At 41.9% G+C, this 20,963-nt stretch overlaps 1 protein-coding gene, 1 long non-coding RNA gene and 5 other non-coding genes across 7 annotated transcripts; all 7 read right to left on the bottom strand.

The window, feature by feature from the left end:
• Positions 1-276: 276 nt before the first annotated feature.
• On the bottom strand, positions 277-2,053 carry LOC149470730 (uncharacterized). The gene has a single exon (XM_089660866.1). It carries the CDS (start codon positions 1,615-1,617, stop codon positions 277-279), a length of 1,341 nt encoding a protein of 446 aa, XP_089516992.1. The 5' UTR covers positions 1,618-2,053.
• A 1,965-nt stretch (positions 2,054-4,018) lies between these two features.
• On the bottom strand, positions 4,019-12,804 carry LOC149470731 (uncharacterized). Its single transcript, XR_016308041.1, has 7 exons — positions 12,727-12,804; positions 6,845-6,919; positions 6,588-6,650; positions 6,110-6,175; positions 5,674-5,751; positions 4,313-4,355; positions 4,019-4,115 (listed from the first exon to the last, which is right to left on the bottom strand). It is a non-coding gene; the product is annotated as an uncharacterized LOC149470731 (long non-coding RNA).
• LOC149470732 (small nucleolar RNA SNORD34) lies at positions 4,204-4,277 on the bottom strand. Its single transcript, XR_016308153.1, has one exon. It is a non-coding gene; the product is annotated as a small nucleolar RNA SNORD34 (small nucleolar RNA).
• Positions 4,453-4,517, bottom strand: LOC149470733 (small nucleolar RNA SNORD50). The gene has a single exon (XR_016308157.1). It is a non-coding gene; the product is annotated as a small nucleolar RNA SNORD50 (small nucleolar RNA).
• Positions 5,820-5,910, bottom strand: LOC149470734 (small nucleolar RNA SNORD35). Its single transcript, XR_016308154.1, has one exon. It is a non-coding gene; the product is annotated as a small nucleolar RNA SNORD35 (small nucleolar RNA).
• Positions 6,265-6,333, bottom strand: LOC149470735 (small nucleolar RNA SNORD50). Its single transcript, XR_016308156.1, has one exon. It is a non-coding gene; the product is annotated as a small nucleolar RNA SNORD50 (small nucleolar RNA).
• Positions 6,717-6,809, bottom strand: LOC149470736 (small nucleolar RNA SNORD35). Its single transcript, XR_016308155.1, has one exon. It is a non-coding gene; the product is annotated as a small nucleolar RNA SNORD35 (small nucleolar RNA).
• Positions 12,805-20,963: the final 8,159 nt, after the last annotated feature.

Genomic DNA, 20,963 nt, shown 5'->3' on the forward strand with positions numbered 1-20,963 from the left:
CTTAGGAAGAAATGGGAGAAGAATCCACTTCCCCTTTCCTCTTCTCTCAACTGGCAGATAACATTCTGACTGAGCATATCTTGTAGGAGGTCCACCAACGCATCCGCCATGGCCCTGTCCTTTGGCAGGGGTGTTGCAAAGAATCTCTGAGGGGGGGCCCTTGTGAACTCTATTCTGTACCCCCTGTGGATGGCCTCCAGAATGTAGGTGTTCTGGGTTATCCTTAGCCATTGTGCGTGGAAGCGCCCCAGCCTCGCTCCCACCTGGCCTCTCCAGTCACTTCTGCTGGGTTTTGGGTCTATTCTGGCTGGGGTTGAAAAGGAAACCTCCCCTGCCTCTCGGCTCGTTCCTGCCTCTTCTCGCGCCCCAGCCTGGGCGCTGGGTTTGGAACCTAGCTTCCCTTGACGTGTATCGCCTGGATGGGCGAAACCCCTTCCGTCCGACCTGCCTGCTGGGGACCGGGAAGCTCTTTTTCCTGTCTGCCGACCTTTCCAGGACTGAATTCAGCTCCGGGCCGAAAAGGAGTTTTCCTTCAAACGGCAGGCCACAGAGTTTAGACTTGGAGGCCAGATCCCCCTGCCAAGATTTCAGCCAGATAGCCCTCCGCGCCGAGTTTATGAGCGCTGTAGATCTAGCAGAGAGTCTGATGGTCTCTGCTGATGCGTCCGCGATGAAGGCCACCGCTTTCTCCAGCACCGGAAGGGACTTCAGAATCTCCTCCCCCGGGGTGCCTTGTTCCAGATGCGAACGGAGCTGCCCCAACCACACATCCAGGGTTCTGGACACGCAGGTTGTTGCCACTGCAGGCTTAAAATTTACTGCGGATGCTTCCCATGCCCTCTTCAGGAAAGCATCTGCTTTCCGATCCATTGGGTCCTTTAGGGACCCACCGTCTTCAAAGGACAGATCCGTGTCCTTCGAGATCCTCGAGAGAGGGGCGTCTGGCTTTGGGCCAGTCTCCCAAACCGAGGCATCTTCCTCCTTAAAGGGGAAACGTCTCTTGAGGTTCTTGGGAAGGAAAGCTTTCCTCTCTGGCTCTTCCCATTCCCTCCTGATCGTGGACCACAGGGCAGGGTGTACTGGGAATGTACGGCTGCTTTTTGCCTGTAGCCCTGCGTACAGTTGGTCGTGGAGAGAGAGGTCCTGTTGTTCCTCCTCCAGATCCAGGGTCTCATAGATCACCTTTAACAGGTCCTCCGTGTCTTCCACCTGAAAAAGGAACCTGTCTGCCTTTGGGCCCTGAGCCTCAATCTCACCCTCCTCCGAGTCTGAGGTGTCCGACTGTTCGGCCTCTTCCCAGTCCCTTACCGGCGCTACCTTGTCCAGCTTCCTCTTTTTCCCCCCTTGGGTGCCAGAAGTGCCCGGTTGGGGCTCATCCTGGGCCGGCCCCGGCCTCTGTTCCCTGAAGCTTTGAAATGTCTTGGACATTTCCTGTGTCATATTTTGTAGGAAATCTTTAAAAAAAGATCCAGACTCCTTCTTGATGAGCTTGTCTATGCACCCCTGGCAGAGCTGCTTCCTCCAGGAGCTCGCCAGCTTCTTCCTACAAGTGGCACACTTCTTTTTCTGCTCACAAGGAGCTTCTTTCTCCCCTCTATCCTCCTCCTGTGGGCCCATCTGGGGACAAGGAGATACATGCGTTCATGCGTCTGTAAAAACAACGCCTCCCCCCCTGTGCCACTGTGAAAGCTCCAGCCGTGGGCCTGGGGGGGGGAGAGGGGGGCTGTGTGTGCGTGGGGGGCACCCAATCATCCCGGGAGGGGAGGAGGGAGGGGGGGGGCAAAAACAAAAGAGAGTTGCCAAAGGCCCTTACCTTACTGCAGGCCTCCCCCGCTCCTGACAGATCTGCCTCCATGCTGCCGCAGACTCTGCCTCGGTGCGGCGGTTTTTCAGGGGCTGGTGGGCTCCGCCCCCCCCCTGCGATCCCCCCTCGCCGACCTCCCTCTCACGGCCGCCGGTGGAGAAGCGGCCGTGGCACGGGTTCCTTCCACGGTCCGCCGCCCATTTCCAAGATGGCGGCGGCCGTTCCCTGCTCCTGCGCCGGAAGTGACGACACCCGGAAGTGACGCGATCGCAGCGTCCAGACCTCCGCAGCCGAGCCTCCTGGCCATGCTGCCGGGATCCCAGGAGCAGGTAAGACTTACCTGAAACCCCGCAGGGAAAGGCACCAATGCCTCGGTCGGCGGAGCGGGCTCTACCCCCCCTGGAGAGCCCCGCTGGGACCATCTGGGGCCGACGCCCCCACCCTACAACGGGCATTCCCCGAGTGGAAAACTGGCTGAAAGGTCCCCCCCCTCACAAGGCCCCTGCCTCGCTTGGAGGAAGGGGGGGCCTCAGCCAGGGACCCTCTGTACTCCGCCAGAGAGCCCAGATAAAAACAAAAAATGGGCGTAGCTCCTTCCTGGCCGGAGGAAACACTAAAACTGGGGGCAATGGGAGAGAGGACGCCTATAAAAGGGGAAAAAAGGTGGAGCGGGTGTTTCCTGGGAGGAGCCCTATCTCTCAAGTGAGCTGTCCTAGAAGATGACTCGGGAAAAAATCTTCCATGGACTCAATAAGCCTCTCAGCAGATAGCTTAGGGTGTCTAATTTCTGAAAAGGGATCATTTGAGGGTGTTTGTACTATCCTGGTATTTTAGCACCTCAAGAAATGTGATGGGCAGTCAGAAAGTAAAAGCTGTGTAAATTCCATTATCTATACCATAGTTTGTAGATGCTATAACTTTCACAAAAGCAAATATATACTTATTGGGATTTTTAACCAAAAACATGTAGCAGAATACATTTTGGCCTAAATGGCAAAATTTTAGTTTGATGTTTTTCAAAATTATTTCTCTTCAAAACTCTAGTTATAGCGCCAAAAATAATAAGTGCACAGGTGATCAAATACCAAAAAGAATGCTCTATTTGTGTGAAAAAAAAAAAAGTGTAAAATTTCATTTAGGTGCAGCATTGCATGACCGCACAATTATCAGTTGAATTAGTGCAGCACCGAGTAGCAAAAAGAGGCCTGGTCATTAAGGGGGGATAAATCCTCAGGAGCTCAAGTGGTTAAAAGAGCAAAGTTAGATTACACCTGGCTGCCTCTAGACCAGAGCAGGCTATGCCTGGTGGACAGACCTGTCATCTGTCCATCAGCAGACAGATCCCCTGCTGATCTAAACATTCTGGCCCATGTGAAAGTTCACCATGTTCTTTACATTGTAATTCTTGTATACTGGGGCATGCATCAAGCAGATTGGTTTGAATCTGAGTGCCTGCATTCCTAAGCATGAGCTAATTAAAATCAGAAAGCTGGCCCAGAAAGTATTCTGTACAGAATGAGGTTATCATGGCAGTGTTTTAATATTGCAGCAGTTACAGGTTGAAGTTTAACCACATTAAATTAAAGAGGTTAGTGTAAATTTTCTTAAAGTGGGTCTTAAGGAATGTAAGCATCAAAGTTGGAAGCCCTTACAAGGAAATTGCAGCTTTCTCCAGTAACATTGTTTGGAGCAGTTAGGGAAGTAGACACAACAGATAGGAGTTTCATTCATATTCAGACCAGGTTATGTGCTTAATTTGCACAACATGCAGCAAAAATGGTGAAAAAAAACTCAACCACTCACCATTAGAAAAAAAGAAAAAAAAGGCACTTTTGCAGAAAGTATGCATGCTTAGAAAGCATTGTAAGTGATCAGTGATGTAATACCAGTGTTCTGCAGGCAAGCCTTGAAGTTTTCACCCAGTACCTCCATATGGGTCAGTTTGAAAGCTGCAGGGCTTGTCAACTACAAGCTGTCTGCTTTCGTGGTTTACTGTACTGAGAAGAGCACCACATGGCTGCACAATTTGTGTTGCTGTTGCATGGTGGGGGTACAAGAGGCAGCAGATGCTGTAACATTACATTTCCACCCTAAATACAGGTACCATGTTTTAAAGGTTAACTTAATACATTTTCAAATGAAATTCTCACTGTATGGCCAGATAAATCTTCAACAGTAGAAAGATTTTATTGTAAAAAAAAAGTTTTGCCAAGCTTATTTTAATATTCTTTAATACATTAGCATACATCTGAGGATACAAAAATCACAGAATAGTAAATGTTCTGTTGGAAGTGCACAAGTCTTAAGTAATCTGCAAAAAAAAAAAAAAACCAAAAACAAAAAAAAAAACCTCAAGTTAAATAGGTTTGGGTGGACAAACATACACAACAAAGTAATGCATCGTCTCAGAAAATGAAGCTTTTCTCACAGATATCAAACAATGTAGGTAAAATACAAAGCATCATTGACGGATATTAAAGTGAAGACCACTTGAATGAGAAGACTCACCAATAAGGTTTAGCCTTCACTTTGAAATCAGTTCTGGCAGATTCTGCAAAAAATTACAATGTAGGCTGTTGAAAAGCAATACCAATTACTCCAATATTATGTGGTAACCATTTCATTAAACTGTCACATTTCTACAACTGAACTCAGCAGTCAGATCCATAGTTTGTCATCATAATGCAGGTTCGGGATAGACTCATCATTGTTCAGATAGTCATAATTGAATAATTCACAAAAAACTGCATGTTCAAGAAGACCTGCTGCATCATCCTAGTGTCAACTTAATGACAGCCATCTCATTAGAAAAAGTACTTCGAAAATAAGCCAGGAAAGGGCACATGTCAGCCAATTCACCTCTTGCACACTTGAGTTGTTAGAGAGGCACATAATACTCTGAGCAATTGAGCACAGTTGTAATTTTCTTGGTTATGCCAGGCAATTTGTGGCCTGTGGGGGAAGGGGGTTTAAAGTAGAACTTTACTCAAAAGGGGAAGTTTTGCTTTTGTCTTCTACTCTACCATTTTGGAGTGGGTACCTGGTTGACAGGGCCCCATTCCGATTGTCTAGACCAGTGATCTCCAAACTGCAGCCCAAGGGCTGCAAGTGGCCCTTTGCTAGCCTTTATCTGGCCCTTGGGGCACTATTCCTCCCACTGACACCACCAATGGGGCACTTTACTAGCCTTTATCCAGCCCTTCGGGCATGAATACTCCCACTGATTTAGGGCACTATTCCTCCCACTAACATCAATGACTGGGCCCTTTGCTAGCCTCTATCCAGCCCTTGGGGCATTAATCCTCCCACTGATACCAGTGGGGCACTATGCAACTGAACACCACACCTGAGACATTTACTTTCAACTCATGCCAGGCCTGGCCTCAGTCAGGCCCCCCAAAAAAGGTCTGAAGGACAGTAGAGTGGCCTTTTTTTGGAGACCCCTGGACTAGATAATACAAGCAGAAGTTCGGCCCCCTCATCCACACAACTTTCTGGGACAAGTTAGAGGTCCCAAAAGGCTTCAGGACCATCTACAGCAGTGCAGCTTGTGAAAGCACAGTGAGAAGCTGGCTGTGAAGCCACAACAGGTTTTCTACACAAAAGATGTCAGCACCAGGCACCTGAAGAAGACTAGCGAACTAGGCTGGGTGAGGACAGCACTGGAAAGGTAAAGTGTCCTTTAATAGAAGTCAGCAGCTACAGTATTTATAGCTGCTGAATTTTCAGAAGAATTGATTAACAGTCACTTATAAGGTAGGCTAAAAAACCCTGGTCAGAGAAAGCAAAAAAAGGCTATACCCTATAGTTTTAGATGGGTCGCAGCACATACATGCATCCCAATACAAGTATTACAGTAGCAAACATACCCAACAGTGCTTATGATGTACAAAGGATGTCCAAGTGTTTTCTTAAATCAGGTATGCAACAGATTTGAGCCATATCACCTGTGTAGGCAAAACATTTATTTTACATAAAAATTATACAAAAAGCCCTAATGTTTGCCCTGGGATTCTGCAGAGCATCAGCAAAGCCATCTGGCAACATCGTCAAAGCCTTTTTTACAAAGGCTTGGAAGACCATCGTGAGAACAGACATCATTTGCGCTGCATCTAAAACCACCAACAGCCCCCATAGCAAATATCTAAACTACTGATCTATTGCTTTCCCCACTTCTAACCAAGAGAAGCTGAGTTACATGTAAATACTAGAAAGGCACTCTTTAATCTGCAAAGGGCTCTGGGCAATAACTATAGGGAGAAACTTATTACAGGATTTTATGGTGCATGCAAGGATAATACAAACCTTTTTGGTAGTTTGGTTAAGGATTCACCAGCTCAAAATGATATCCTGAGGCTGAAATCGTACATCCTGGAAGAAAAGGGAGTGTTAAGTTATGACCAGGAAAAAGTGTCTCGTAAGGCAATTTAAGTTTGGCTTTAACATGAGATCTTGTGTTGAACTCAGCAGTCAGATCCATAAAATTGTGTCATCATCAATTCAGGTTCGGGATAGACTCATCATAGTTCAGCTAAATGACAGTATCTTTGTAAACAAAAAACCCAAGATCATTGTCAAGTGCCAGCATCTGGCTGCTCACTTGAGGCAGCTTACAGCAAAAAAAAAAAAAAAAAAAAAAAAAAAAAGCTACATCTCAGCAACAGTCAATTTTTTGACAAGAATATCTTGTGCTCGTAGCACAATCTACCAAAATACATACCCATAGTATAGCCAAGTGCATGAAAGCGCAACTGAATTATAACTAAGCACAAGCCATTCCTACCTGAAAGCAGCTAGGTTTTTGCATCACGCCATAGAACTCTGAAAAGTGCCATCTTTTAACAACCTAGAAAATAAATAATTCATTATCTGTGTGATACCAGCTTTCATCATGTTATTTATGGAAGCATGCAGTTTAGCATCAGTTAAGCCTACTGGCAATGTCGTCAGAGCCTCTTCACCACTGAGGCTTGGAAGACCATCGTGAGAACATCCATCATTTGCACTGAAGACATTTAATGTACTAGGACTTACTCTTACCTTTGATTTTCAAGATGCTCCTCGTAAATGTGAAGCCACAATCAGTCAAGTAAAATCCATGACTGCATTGGATTCCTAAAATCATTGAAGAAATAATTTAAGAACCTTCTAAACCAAAATTATTAACCTCCCTAGTGGACTGATTATGTCCATATTTCTGTGCTCAAAGCAGTACATTTTTTTTGCATGGAAATGTATTTTTTATTGTAGGCCTGTAATTTTTAGGAATAACTCACTGAAATCTGTCAGAGCAACAGTCTAAGTAAACATCCCGGGTATGTTAAAATTTGAAACATGAAATCATAAATTATAATTTAATCATAAAAAAATAAAAAATTTAATATAATCAAAAAAAAAAACTGCAATTTGAAATATAGCACCAAGTTCGCACATCACTGAGCAAAGTCGCAGAATCGTTTTCAGTGTCTGATGACAAATTTCCCCACAAATCACTCAATTCTGCAAGTGGTTCTAATTTACTATTTCTGTTCTCTAGCTGGTCTAAAAAAAGATTTTGACCTAAAGGGACGCTTTTTGGATGCCATGGACATTTCTCAGTTTCCAGGCAGAAAGAACAGTAAAAATTTAGGCAGGGCAGAGGACAAAGCACTAGGGACAAAATGTGAAATTGTTTGATACAGTAATGTTTTACTATGTTATTTTAGTGAATGTCACTTTGTCATTTTCAAGTTTCCTGCCAGTTCCATCCCCATACGTCCCGAAGCTCGCAGGGGATGGAACCCAGATGGCAGATACTGGCATCCGCTGGAGGACATTTCAGGGGACACTGCAGGAGGGACATCGTGGGAGCGCAGGACAAGGTAAGTGATTGAGGGATCCCGGAGCACCGCCGCATGGTAAGCCCAAGTGTAGCTTGGGGTTACCACTTGTGGTACTGAAACTTTACCCCGAGCTACATTTGGAAATACCACCAGGGAGGTTAAGTGCACACACATTTGTAAACCAAATTAGCAGCATGACTAGATTTAAAAAAAAGCCTGGAAAAGAAAAAGAAACCTACAAGGACTGCAAGCTGCAATATGCAAGATTAGTTTTTGGTTTTAGTTAAGCTTTAACATGCAGCTCTGGATAAGACAGCACATACATTAGTCTCATTAAAAAGATTCCCCCAGTCAAGGTGGATGGGGAATTACTCCTGAGAAGAAAAAAAAAAAAAAAAAAAAAAAAAGGGTGGTTGTACAGAAGTAAACATAGATTGAAATGTGCCTGGTTCCTGCTCGACTGGCCAAATTTCAAAGTATGGCCAGCCAAAGACTCAACGCCACAAACTATGTAAAATAATTAGTCAGTGCATCCTAGAATCTCTCCTGTTTTGAACTACATACAGCTTCCTCTCACTTTGGGGCTTCAGAATTATAGTTCACCAAGACCTCACGCTATTCTAGTATAATAGCCAACCAGTTTATGGCTTGCCATACACTATAAGATGGCCACACAGTCTCCATACATCTTTACATTTTGAAAAATTAAATGACAAACCCGAGCAATCTATTCACTTTGTATCCAATCTGGCAGGCCCTTACGCTACATTGTTAAGTTCAGTAGGGACTGACCAAATTTCAGTTTATGTAGTCATGTTGGTTGTACACAAGTGCCTCTATCAATTGACTAGTGTACAACCAGCCTGTCTGGTTTTTCTGGATCAGTCAGTGCCACTGGGTATAGCTGGCAACTCTGAACACTAATCAGATGGCAAGAAAGGCTGTCAGAATGCAAAGGCTCAACAGGATTTATTCTTCCCATCCACTTTGTTCAACCTTCTTGTTAAACAAAAAAGTGAAAAAAAAAAAAAAAAAAAAAAAAAAAAAAGTGTATGGGCAACCTACCAAGGTTCTAAAGGATCTAAAAAGATCTGTAGGAATTATGGACACCTTAAGGCTTCCAGCCACCCTCCATAACCAAAGTATAAACAGCAGAGACATCCTGCTCTCAAAATGTTTTTACCTCTTGCAGCATTGCCTGTTCCAGCTCCCATTCAAATATGTTGACAAGAAACCCAGCACTAGTTTTACCAGTCAGGCATAGAACACGTGTGACAAATAAGAAGGTATGGGGGTGGAAGGCTCAGCTGCACACACTTGTGAAGCTGGTGACACAGCCTTTCAACCATAGTCCCTTGGCAAAATGCCTAAAAATTGTATACAAGCCAGCAGATGAAGCCTGCAACTTAGGCCCTTTTCATATGAGCAGACCAATCAGGTCTATCAGTCAGTCCCAATCACAGTTCATTCTCCTCTATGGAGCGATGGGAGTAAACAGACTCATGTCACTTTACACCTACTGACATCCAGTCTGCTAAAAACTGTTCCATCTAGCAGATCATATGGCAGTTGGATGTAAACTGACAGTCTTCATTTACACCCAACTACCTATAGTGGGGAGCAGGCTGTGTATGCTCTGCACAAGCAGAGCAGACATGGACCAGTCATCCACCTGCTAAGTGAGGATCAGCAGACAGATCCCCAGCTGAGCAAACTCCTAGAAAAACCCAGCCTAAGCTTACACTAAGCCACAGGTTCATTGTGCACCATTACAACCTTCCAGCATCCTAACAATCAAGGATGTCATTGTTGACAAAGGCGCCTGCACAGCATCCTTTTTTGCCCTTGCCCTCCCCATCAGCACCAGGGTAACATTAACTGAGCAAGGTAGAAAAATGCTGAAGCCAGCATGCAAATTAATTTACTTTGGAAGACTAAAGCACCTTAGCATTGGGATTTATATGTGGATGTTGCTGCATTATTTAAAACTATTATAGTTTTTACATTTAAGAATGCGGTGCCTGAAGATTGTATAATTTTAAAGGGGAGAATCCTGAAGTTGTCCCAAGTCCTTTAAAAGGAATTCTTGAAGTGTCTTAACCATTCCTCTGCAGGGGAAAAGAGCTACAATTTACACTAACCAAAGAATTACAAGTACTGTACTCTCAACCAAGCAGGTATTGCCCCTTAATTCCACTCAACTCAATCCAATCCTATGATAGCCATGCATAGGGTCCTTGTTTACCTCAGTCTGGACAGAATAGAATACTCCAATTCTTAACTTAAAGAAGAACTCTATCCACAAAAACAAAATGCTCTTTAGCAAGAAACACCCCACAATAATAATAATGTAATCAAAGTTAGTGTGCTGTAAATTTCCTCCAGCATTGTTCTTGTTGCTGGAGACTGCCATTGCTGAAGCCCAGAGTCCTGTAATTAATTCTTCAGCCTGTCAACAGAATGCATGCTACAGATTCTGCAGTGCCTAAAAGAGCAACTGAGCATGTGCAGTGTCAGATGAGCATGTATTACTTGATTTTAAACAGTTTAGGCACTTTTAACATGTTACATAGCTATACCTGCAAGAGAGCAGCTGCAACTTGAGCATTTTTTTCTGCTTCTAGAAACAAAGTGTTATCCTATGTGTCCATGCACATTTTAGTTTTTGAAGCCTCAATTTCTAGGAAAAGAGAATTTTGCATTTCTGGGAGCAATTTGCCCACAGAAAAGCTGAATGCTCCAAACCGCTGCAGAAAGCTGGCACAAAAACCGAGTTCATCCAGCATTTTTCTGGCTTTTATTTAGCCTAGTGTGCATGGAGCCTAAGCTTTTTTTAAGCTTTAAAAAAAAAAAAAAGCCACTGGTAAGTGCGTTTTAACAGTACATGTAGGGAAAAAAAGCGGTTAGCTTTTTTTGCTGGAAAACACAAACTAAACATTTTGCTGCTCCTAAATGCTGAAACTTAAAAACCACTACAAGCCTAAAATAGTGAGCATAAATAGTAAGAAAAAAAAAAAAAAAAGCTGATCCCAGCCTCTAGCTTAAAACCACTAGGGTGCTTGGAGTCTTATTGTACAATCTCCTTGATAAAAGAAAAGTATAAACCCAAACAAGCTTTTCTATATTTGCACAGACAGTCCTAATACTACAGTTGGTAGACCTATAGTAGAAGGCACAGATTGTGTAGTGTATGGTCATTTTAACAGTCAAGAAAAAGTCAGGTGAAGCCACCCACTAATTCACAGGTTGGTAGGCATATTACGCTTTAAGCTGGCCATACATTATACAATTTTCTTGTTCAATTTCCTTTAGATTTACCTTCCACTATGTAGTGCCAGGGCATGCCTGATTGCACACAAATTGAAAGTGTTTAGGTTTGACTTCATATATGGTTTTGGCAAATCTAAAGTAAAAAATTTAAGAAAATGTGCACTGTATGGCCAGCCTAACACTTCACAGAAGTGTTGCCCATTTTATATTTTAATAATGGGTACAATGAAAGGGATAGGACATTAGGATAGAATATGATATTTTATACAGTTATATTGGTCCAGCTTTGATCAATTTAATGTATTGAATGCTACATTGGTTCAAGCTGGACCAATGCAACTGGTCAATCCCAAAGGAGGCTGGAAATGACTGCAGTTGCAGAAATTCAGTGATCTCCACCTCTTTCCTAGTTCTATGCTTTAGCAGTCAGCCTGATGTACTGTGAACACAGGAGGTTGGCTGCACAGTATACACAGAGAATGCCAGAGAATACACAGGAGAAAGGAAAGATTGCTTCATGTGAGTGCTGAATCACATGGCCCCCAAACATCAGTGCAGGCCTAGTCCGTGATCGTAGAAGTGGTACAAAAGGAAAGTTGACCGCACTGTTGGTGTAGCAGCTGTAAAATCCTTTATTGGAATCTACAAATATGACAAAACCATGACAGCTCCAAGACTGGACTGAGAACAGTAAACTTGTTTCACAAACATATGCTTAGTCATTACAGACTAATGACCAAGCACATGTTTGTGTGAAACGCATTTACTTTCTCCAGTCCAGTCTTGGAGCAGTCATGGTTTTATATTGTTTGTAAAGATTGCAATAAAGGATTTTACATCTGCTACACTGTCAACATGGCATTCAACCATCTTCCTTTGGTACCACATATCTGAATGAATTTAACATTCCTGACTGGACAAGGTAAAGTGATCTCCACTTTATCCAATCAGAATAACTTTTACTCAGAAGACATTACATTCTTCAAATGGCACCCATGCCAGTCAGTCTCCCTCCTACATTTAGTAAAGAGAAGCAGTAAGTTCTCTGAACTAGTTAGCAGTGCCTTGTACTATCAGCCAGGTAGGGTATATAATATCTTTAACAGCTTTCCCCACCACCCTATAGAAGAATGACTGCTACAGGGGAGCAAGGATGCACAAAAAAAAAAAAAAAAAAAAAAAAAAAAAAAAAAAAATCACACATGATTTGCATCTCCAGGTAGGGAGCACCAGCAGTCCAGTCACCAGGTTTCAGCCAGAGATGCCCCAACAGCAGCCAACATTCGCTGTGTAAAGCAAACCAGTGGAGAGACCTGTGTAAATAAGTCTCTCCTGCCAGCAAGGACATGTTGCTTTGTATTTCTCCCTAGTAATAACACCACAATGTTAAACAGCAGTTAACCCCATTTGAACACCCCAGATAGTAACCCCTTCATGCCCAGTGTCAGGGATTATTAGCACTGGTCACTGTATTAATGTCATTGGGATATCAGTGGCAGTTAGTCCCCAACCAGTGTCAGAATGCCCACCACAGCCCCACTATAAGTCACTGATCACCACCAATACTGGTACAAAAAAAAACTGCCTGGGAAGGGGGTAAATCCTATGAAGGGCAAGTGGTCAAAAGACGAACTAAATGTGCTCTTACTGCAATCCCCACAAAGCCTACATGCTGGAAATGTGAGCAAACCAAACAGCACGTGTCCGGGAGACTGCCATGTGTAAAACAAACCATCCCGATAATAAGGATTTCACATATACAACGGCCTATTACACAAGATCATTCGGCTAGAGGAAGCCGCAATACTCTATAACCCTGCATCTCCTCACCTAACTCCGCAGCTGCACTCAGGAGAAAGAGAACGTGTCGTGGCCGCAGGTCCCATTTTATAGCAGCGGCGGGAGGAAGTGATGTCATGAACCTGGCAGATGGTCGTGTTGTCTTGGGTATCTGAGGGAGTTGAAATTCTATTGCAGGTCGCCATTACTGGAAGGAGTGACGTCACTGGAAAACGATAACTAGGGGCTAATGGCAGTGTGTAATGCAGGGAGTGGAGCCATGTTTGTGTAGATAGTAACACAGGTCAAGGAAACCTGCTGGGGAAGGAAGTCTTATCGTAAGCACGGAGTTCCTCATTGCTGACCTGACCATTTTATTTGTCTGGCTTGCCAAGCTTACCCACCTCTCTCTCTATTACTTTGAATCTGATTTCTCTATAGATATGTGCCCATGCAGTGGTGTTTTGATTATATGTGGACACCCTCAATTCTATAAGCCTTTTTCAAGTGCTACTACAGCTTCTTTTTGTTATATAAAATAACGAACGTCATACCTGCTCTGTGCAGTAGTTTTGCACACATCTGCCCTGATCCTCTTCTTTTCAGGTCAGCTTCTGGCTCCTCCCCGTCAAGCAGTGCACCAGAGAAGGCTGCTTCCGTTGGGGGCACCGCTACGTGCTTGTTTCGGAGCCATTGCTCTATGCATCCATAAGACTAATAGAGCTGCAACTTGGCCCCACCCCTGCTCTCTCCTCAGTGGTTCACTGGCTATGATTGACAGCAGCAGAAGCCAATGGGCTCCCACTGCTGTCTCAGCCAATGAGGAGGGAGAGTCCACATACAGCCAAGGCTACCATGAACATTGCTGGATCGGAGGAGGCTCAGGTAGGGGTGGCACTGCACACAGAAGGTTTTTTTACCTTCATGCATAGAAGGCATGAACCACTTGACCTCTGGAAAGTTTTACTCCTTTTATGACCAGACCATTTTTTGCTATTCAGTGCTGCTCTACTTTAACTGGCAAGTGCGCAGCCATGCAATACTGTACCCAAATTAAATATATATATTTTTTTTTTGCACAAATAGAACTTTGTGTTGTTGGTATTTGATTACCACTGTTTTTTGTATTATATAATAAAAATTGGAAAACATTTTTTTTTTGCCTGTGCAACCTATGTAGGTTCCAAGTATCGGTTCATGCTACCAGTAGTGACACTGACCTTAGCCAAATGTAAAACGAGTGAAAAACAGTCAGAAAAGATGAATAGGGAAAAAATGTCAGTGGCCTCCACCTGTAAAACCATTCCTGTTTTTGGGGTTGTCTCATTGTTGCCCATCTAGTGCACCTGTTGTTAATTTCATTAAGCAGCTGAAACTGATTAACACCTCCTCTGCTACTTAACTGACCAGATAAATACCCCAGGAGTTGAATTGACATGATGCTATACTCTGATTAAAAAGTGTTCCTTTAATTTTTTTTTTTAATCACCACCTCACGTCACAGTGTGTTATAAAAAAAATTGTAAAAAAAAAAAATGTACTAAAAATTTAAAAAAATATATTTTTTTCGTACTGTCACCAGTCAGTGTCCCTGATCACTGCCAACACCAGTTATATGATGATGTTGTACTGCACTGGTGACAGTATGTAAAAAAAATTGAATTTTTTTTTTTAATTTTGTAACTTTTCAAAAAATTATGACAAAAAATTACACCTTCAAAAAACTCACCATGCCTCTTGCTAAATATATACTATAGTTTGTGAACTCTATAACTTTTCTTAAGGACTAAATAATATACATTGATTTGGGTTATTTATAAATGTAGCAGTTGGCCTAAATTTATTAAGAAAGATTAACTATTTGCAAAATTTTCTAACAAAAATGAAGAAAAACTTTTTTTCTGAATTTTTGGACATTTTTGTTTATTTAGCAGAAAATAAAAGTAGTGGTGATCAAATACCACCAAAAGAAAGCTCTAGCTGTCTGAACAAAATGATAAAAATGTAGTTTGGATATAGTGTTGCATGACCGCGCAATTGTCATTCAAAGTGTGAGAGCACTGAAAGCTGAAAATTGGCCTGGGCAGAAAGGGGGTAAAAGTGCCCAGTATTAAAGTGTTTAAAGCAAAACATAACTCTTACTATATACAATTTCTCTCATCCAGGTGTTTTGGACTAGAGAACAGTCTGGAATTTACTGAGAGGCTTCGGGGAGGGCCCGGAACATGGCGCCGGGAGGACACTAGAGCTGAGAGCTCCTGATGTCTGTGGATTCCTAAGAGTGAGAGTGTTCTGAAGCCCCTTTCCTTACCTATCCTTCAGGCTGGAGTCTGTGTGGTGGTGTGAAGTGTGGCCCTGGGGGTGCAGAAGCGTCTTTCTCCCCTGATCCCTTGGCTGAATGAGGACGGTGGTCAGTTAGCAAAATGCTGGAGACTCTGAGCGCCCACGTGACAATGGAGGGGAGTCTTGGGAGCTGTTGCCTCACTCTAGAGGAGAGGCTGACAGGAACATTGTGGAAGGACAGTGCACCCAGAACTCTGGGGACAGCCACTGATGATTGGACTGGAGGTGGCACTGTTACAGAGACAGCGACAGGGTGTCTGGGAAGATGCTGGGGCCAACAGAGGAAGAGCCGGTTAAAAGATACAGAGCACTAGAACCTCGCAACCATGAAGGGTGACCTCTCCAATCCAAAAATCCCATTTGGATTAAGGTAATCACACCCCTAGTAGGACTCCAGCAGGACCTCAAATTGAGGATAGACAACGGCTGTGAAGCCCTCCATACAAGACTGGGACTGAGACGGTGAGTGGCTGCATGTTGAGGCATATTAAATTATTGACCTACTAAAAAAGGACTGGATGTAAAATGTTTTCTTTACTAATTTTGGAGGTTTTGGGTGGTCACCAGGACTAATTGAGATAAGGAAGAGAAAAAAAGACGAGAGGGTCACCCAGTGGGACTGAAAAAGAAATGAACTAGAAGCTAATTACCTTCATGTATATTATGTACAATATTGGACCCTAAGAAGTGAAAAATATCTATAAGGAGATTTAAGCTTAAATTTAAGAATTATAATCTTGACAATTTTACTTTTGATCTGGAGTCAGAAGGGAAAGTATCAACAAAATGAGGAGTAGATCTGCAAAGGGTGGAGAAATAAAAACATCTCAGTCAAGAACAATAAAGAAATATATGCCCCCACAGGAGAAAAATGGAAGAAAGACTAGAGAAACAAGCGCCAGTAATTATTAAGTTAGAAGCACAAGTGGAGGAAATGTGTAGAGCACAAAGGAAGTTGGCATATAAATTGGAAGATCAAGAGAATAGAGATAGAAGGAAAAACGTGAGGATGCGGGGCTTGCCTGAAGTACAGTCAGGAGAAGATCTATGGGATGAAATGAGGAAAATATTTAATCCAATAATGGGTAGACCAGTGACAGAACAGCTGAAGCTAGAGTACACAAGATTAAATGTCCCCAAGGCAGGACAGTGGAGGCCCCTAGAGATTTGACCGTGAGATTTCACCATTACGAAGATAAGGCAAACATTTGGAAGAAGCTACGTGGAATTCCAGAAGTAAATGTGGAGAAGCAAGTTTTCAAATTCATGCGGACATAGCGCCAGAGACATTGGAAAGAAGAAGAACTTTGAAACCATTACTGGAGTTGATGCATAAAAAGAATGTTCGGTACACCTAGGGCTTTCCAGCATGCCTGACTGGGAGCAAAAGATGGACAATTGGTGAGACTGAGATTTCCAGAAGCTCTAAAGACTTTTTGTGAAAGACTTGATTTACAGTTGATAGATATTCCTGGATGGACTGAATAGAATAAGGAGAGTGAAGAGTTAGGAAAAGATAGGTGGCAATTAATTAAAAGGGATTTGTGAAAAGAGATTCACAGGAAAGCGGCTACATTATGAACAGAATGCGATACTCGGAAAAATTTCCAAAAATTATGCTTTATTACACATTAATGATTGACACACGGGCAATAGCCCTGGTTTACCATCACCCCAGTATGAGACAATACACACAGACCTAAAACCATTAAAATCACACCAAGACCGGTCTAGATTTATGTGCTGCAAAGGCTATGACCACCATAGTCTAAAGCATTTGCAGCACCTGCACATTGGTTACACTCCCTGTAGGAGGTGTATTCAAAAAATTATACCATAGGTATATAATATCACATGCTATGTATATAAGCACATATTGTTATCATATAGGTTACACTCCCTGAAGGAGATTTTTCCAAAAATTGTACCATGGGTATATATAATATCACATGCAAGCCAAAAAGACAGATACAGTTACCATCTGGAGAGAAGCATAACCCTAAGCCTATATAAGGCAATGTGGGTAAAACATTGAATGAAAAGGGGGAAATAACCCCAATAATATGATAATGGATTCATGCAGTACAACCCTATAGAGGCACATGTGGTTGGGGCCCATTCATCTGTAATATACATGAATAGTTGCGGGGATTCTTATAGGTGAAAGAGTCCCTGTTATTGTCTTGATGGAGAAATAGATGCAAATAGCAGAGGCCTGCTTTATATGGTTTCTTCACCACAACATGTGGACTGCAAACCACTTTAATATTTGAAACAAGATGAGGCCCAGTAGGTCTTCCGCCCGTTGCAATATATGTAGTATGCCTTGTTTCTATATAAAACACCATAATGTCCCCATCCTGTAATAAGACAAACGATATAAGAATAGTCACTTTAAGAGCTCTCACTCTATTGTATATATAATTATATTATATTATAATATAAGTCGCAAGGAGCCTTCTTCATTGGTCCTGTAACAGTCCACTCACCACCTGTGCAATGGGTAGTAGAAAAGATATCCTTCATAAGTACTGCCGTGTTGATCCAGGGAACTACCGCTTACATCAGCCGACATTTCGCGGGTTCCGACCTCTCCATGGCGCCTGTACAGCTTTGCATGACTCATGGCATGTGAAAATGGCTGCCTCCTTGTAGGTCGGCGTGCATATCACCAGTGCGCATGACCGGAAGTGACGTATCTGACTTATGACGTCAACGCGTTTCGCCGATGGGCGTATTTCACTCAGCTTCGTCAGGACCAATGAGACTCCTGCATTTCAGCTTCCTATTTATAGTGGGTTTGAACCCACCCATTCATGCAAATTATTAACTTGCAGCTATTCTCAATGGGAAGAAAAGGCTAATTACTTAGCACAACAGCTGGTCATTACTCATATTTAAAAGAACAGGCAACTGGATATATCAAAGAAAGGAAAGACATCAATTCTATTAGTATTCAAGGAGATAAAAAATTACCGCAAACTCACCAGAAGATGGCGATATTAATAAGGAAATCCCCAGATATGGCTATTTAACTAAAAATATCTAAAGATCACAATAATAATTACCACAAAACCACCAGAAGATGGCGATGTTAATTAGAAAATCCCTATGTAGGGTTATTTCACCAAAGATGCCTGGAAATCACAATGAACATTTATTAACATACAGCTATTCTCAATAGAAAGGAAGCTAATTAGCTCAACAACTAATCTTTTATCACATTTAAATTTAAATTCAATTTTAAACCAACAGACAGTTGAACACCTCCACAGAAAGAAAAGTTTATCATGTTATTTTAACATGTTATTTTAACATTAATGGAGATAAAGAATTACCACAGGTTCACCATAAAATGGCGATATTAAATAAAAAATACGTGTAAAGCTATTTATCCAGAAATACCTGGAGATCACACTCTACATTTAACCCCTTTGGGTACAGTGTATCAAGTTTATATATCCAATATTTTTCCTTTCTTAATAATTCTTTGTCAAAATCACCTCTCCTTTGGGGAAAATGTAATGCATAAAAACCTTTCACTTTTGTACCATCCAATTTACCTCCATGATGCTTAGCATAGTGTTGAGCTAAATTACTCTCAGGGTCATTGGATCTGATATCTCTAAAGTGTTCACCTATTCGTACTTTAAGTTGTCTTTTAGTTTTACCAATATACATCTTTTTACAGGGACAAGTCAGTATATATAATACTCTTACTGTGGAACAATTTATAAGGCTTTGAATTTTATAGTGAGTACTATTTTTTGAGTCACAAAAAGAATCTGTACGATCCACAAATTTACAGATCTGACATTTTCCACACTTATACATCCATGTTGTTTGTTTTAACGGTTGATAGTCAGAATGAATAAGGAGGTCACCAAGATTTGGTGCTCTTCTTGCTACCATTTGGGGGTGCTCACCTACAATTTTACTCAATTTGGGGCATTGGGTTAGAATCTTCCAATGCTTTTCTAATATTTGTTTCACAGCCTGCCATTGAGCTCCAAATTGAGTTATCATTCTAACAGGTTGCTCACTTAATTTAACCTTTTTATCCTCTTTAGGGGACAATAAACTCTTACTGTCAGTTTGATATGCCCGTCTCCGAGCTTTTCTAATCTGAGAGTGAGAATATCCCCGTTCTCTAAACCTTTTATAGAGGTCCTGCGCTTCCATCCTAAAATCATTAATATTTGAACAATTTCTCCGACATCTCAGGAACTGTCCTACCGGGATTCCTGAAATTAGTGAACGTGGATGATAACTTCTGGCCTCTAATAAGGTATTAGCTGCAGTTGGTTTTCTAAATGTTTTTGTAAGGAGTCTCTTGTCCTCAAGTCTAATTTCCAGGTCAAGAAAAGAGATACATCTTTCATCAAACACATATGTAAGTCCAATGTTGAAGGAGTTTTGATTTAACTCCTCCATAAAAAGTTTTAATTCCTCCGATGTTCCTCTGCATATAAGGAAGACATCATCAATATACCTCAACCAAATCTGGGCATGTGCAAGAAACCCTGCTGACCTGAAGACAACCTGCTCCTCCCAAAAACCTAAATGCAGACAGGCATAAGCCGGGGCCCATGGTGCCCCCATACTTGTACCTCTAATCTGTTGATAAAAGGTATTTAAATTGAAAAAAGTTATGTCATAGTGCAAAATCCAGTAACTCACTAATAAATTCGTTCTGTCTCCCTAAAATGGGGTATGTTTTATCAAGAAAGTAGAAAGTCGATCTCAAACCACATTCATGTGGAATTGATGTATAAAGTGATTCTACATCTATTCCAACTAGAATGGAGTTTTCGTTTATTATTAAATTCTCAATTTTAGCCAAAACATCTTTGGTATCTCTTACATAAGAGGATAGATTAGGGACCATATCTTTGAGGAACAAATCAATATATTTCCCTGTTTTGTCTAAGGGACCATTAATGGCAGAAACAATGGCCTTGATTCACTAAGATGTGAGTGTACTAGCAGAGACTGACCATTCAGGCAGACTCAGGTCAATCAATCAGTCGTCTGACCAGCGTCTAGCAAGCTCATTAACAAGCGTCTACTGACTACTTTGCTATTAGTAAATGTGGTATCCCGTCTGGCACATTTTTTCTGATAGCAAAAGAGAATCCTTAGAATGTAATAAATAGTACACCTGTATTAGAATTTTCTATTTTTTTTTATTTCTTTTTTTTTGCTGTTTCTCCAAAATGATCAGGAAACTAATGCATTTACTAATGAATGTCATACATTCTGTATTCAAATGTTAAACATTTTCACACTTATATCTCAAATAATTTATATACTTCTAATTTCCCAATATAATTATATATCTTCATTCTCTTCAATCACGTAACTATTCTATGTTAAAGACAAGTGCAGCGCTATAAATGCATGTGATCAATAATGAACGCATGCAAAAACCAAAAAGTGCAAAGAATTGCAACAATGATGTAAAATTGTAAATGGTGCTAAAATAAGTTCATAGAATCATTCCTGAATAATGGAATGTCCTTCGTGTGAGAGTACCAACTCAGAGAGTGCCTATGAATGGCACGTGTGGTCTCTCCGTGACGGACAGTAGTGCATGAACTCGTGAAAGGTAAACCACCCTTGGGACTGGTCTACACTCACCAGAACAAAAGTATTAATGTGCATGGGTTATACACATCACACATCTGGGGGTGCAGCGGTATGCTGGCAGCTATGGGTTAGTCATCCAGCTCAATCCATCCATCAGGGTGGGTGCCCAAATGGTCCTGGGGAGGAATTAGCTCAGCCACAGGAGCCAGAAAGGTGCTCAGTAGTGTAGTACACTGTCACAAGGGTGGATGACCTTTCACGAGTTCATGCACTACTGTTCGTGGTTATATTTATCTTGTGTAATACCATTTTACTAGTCTATATCATTTGACCAGTGCTCGCTCTATCATTTTTAA

Source organism: Staurois parvus, unplaced genomic scaffold (genome assembly GCF_062004578.1).
Source record: "Staurois parvus isolate SC_StPar_1 unplaced genomic scaffold, SC_StPar_1.0 ptg000032l, whole genome shotgun sequence".
Classification (NCBI taxonomy): domain Eukaryota; kingdom Metazoa; phylum Chordata; class Amphibia; order Anura; family Ranidae; genus Staurois; species Staurois parvus.

What these genes read in the sequence shown, in the direction of transcription:
- LOC149470730 (XM_089660866.1), bottom strand. Translation starts at nt 1,617, where the DNA reads ATGGGCCCACAGGAGGAGGATAGAGGGGAGAAAGAAGCTCCTTGTGAG.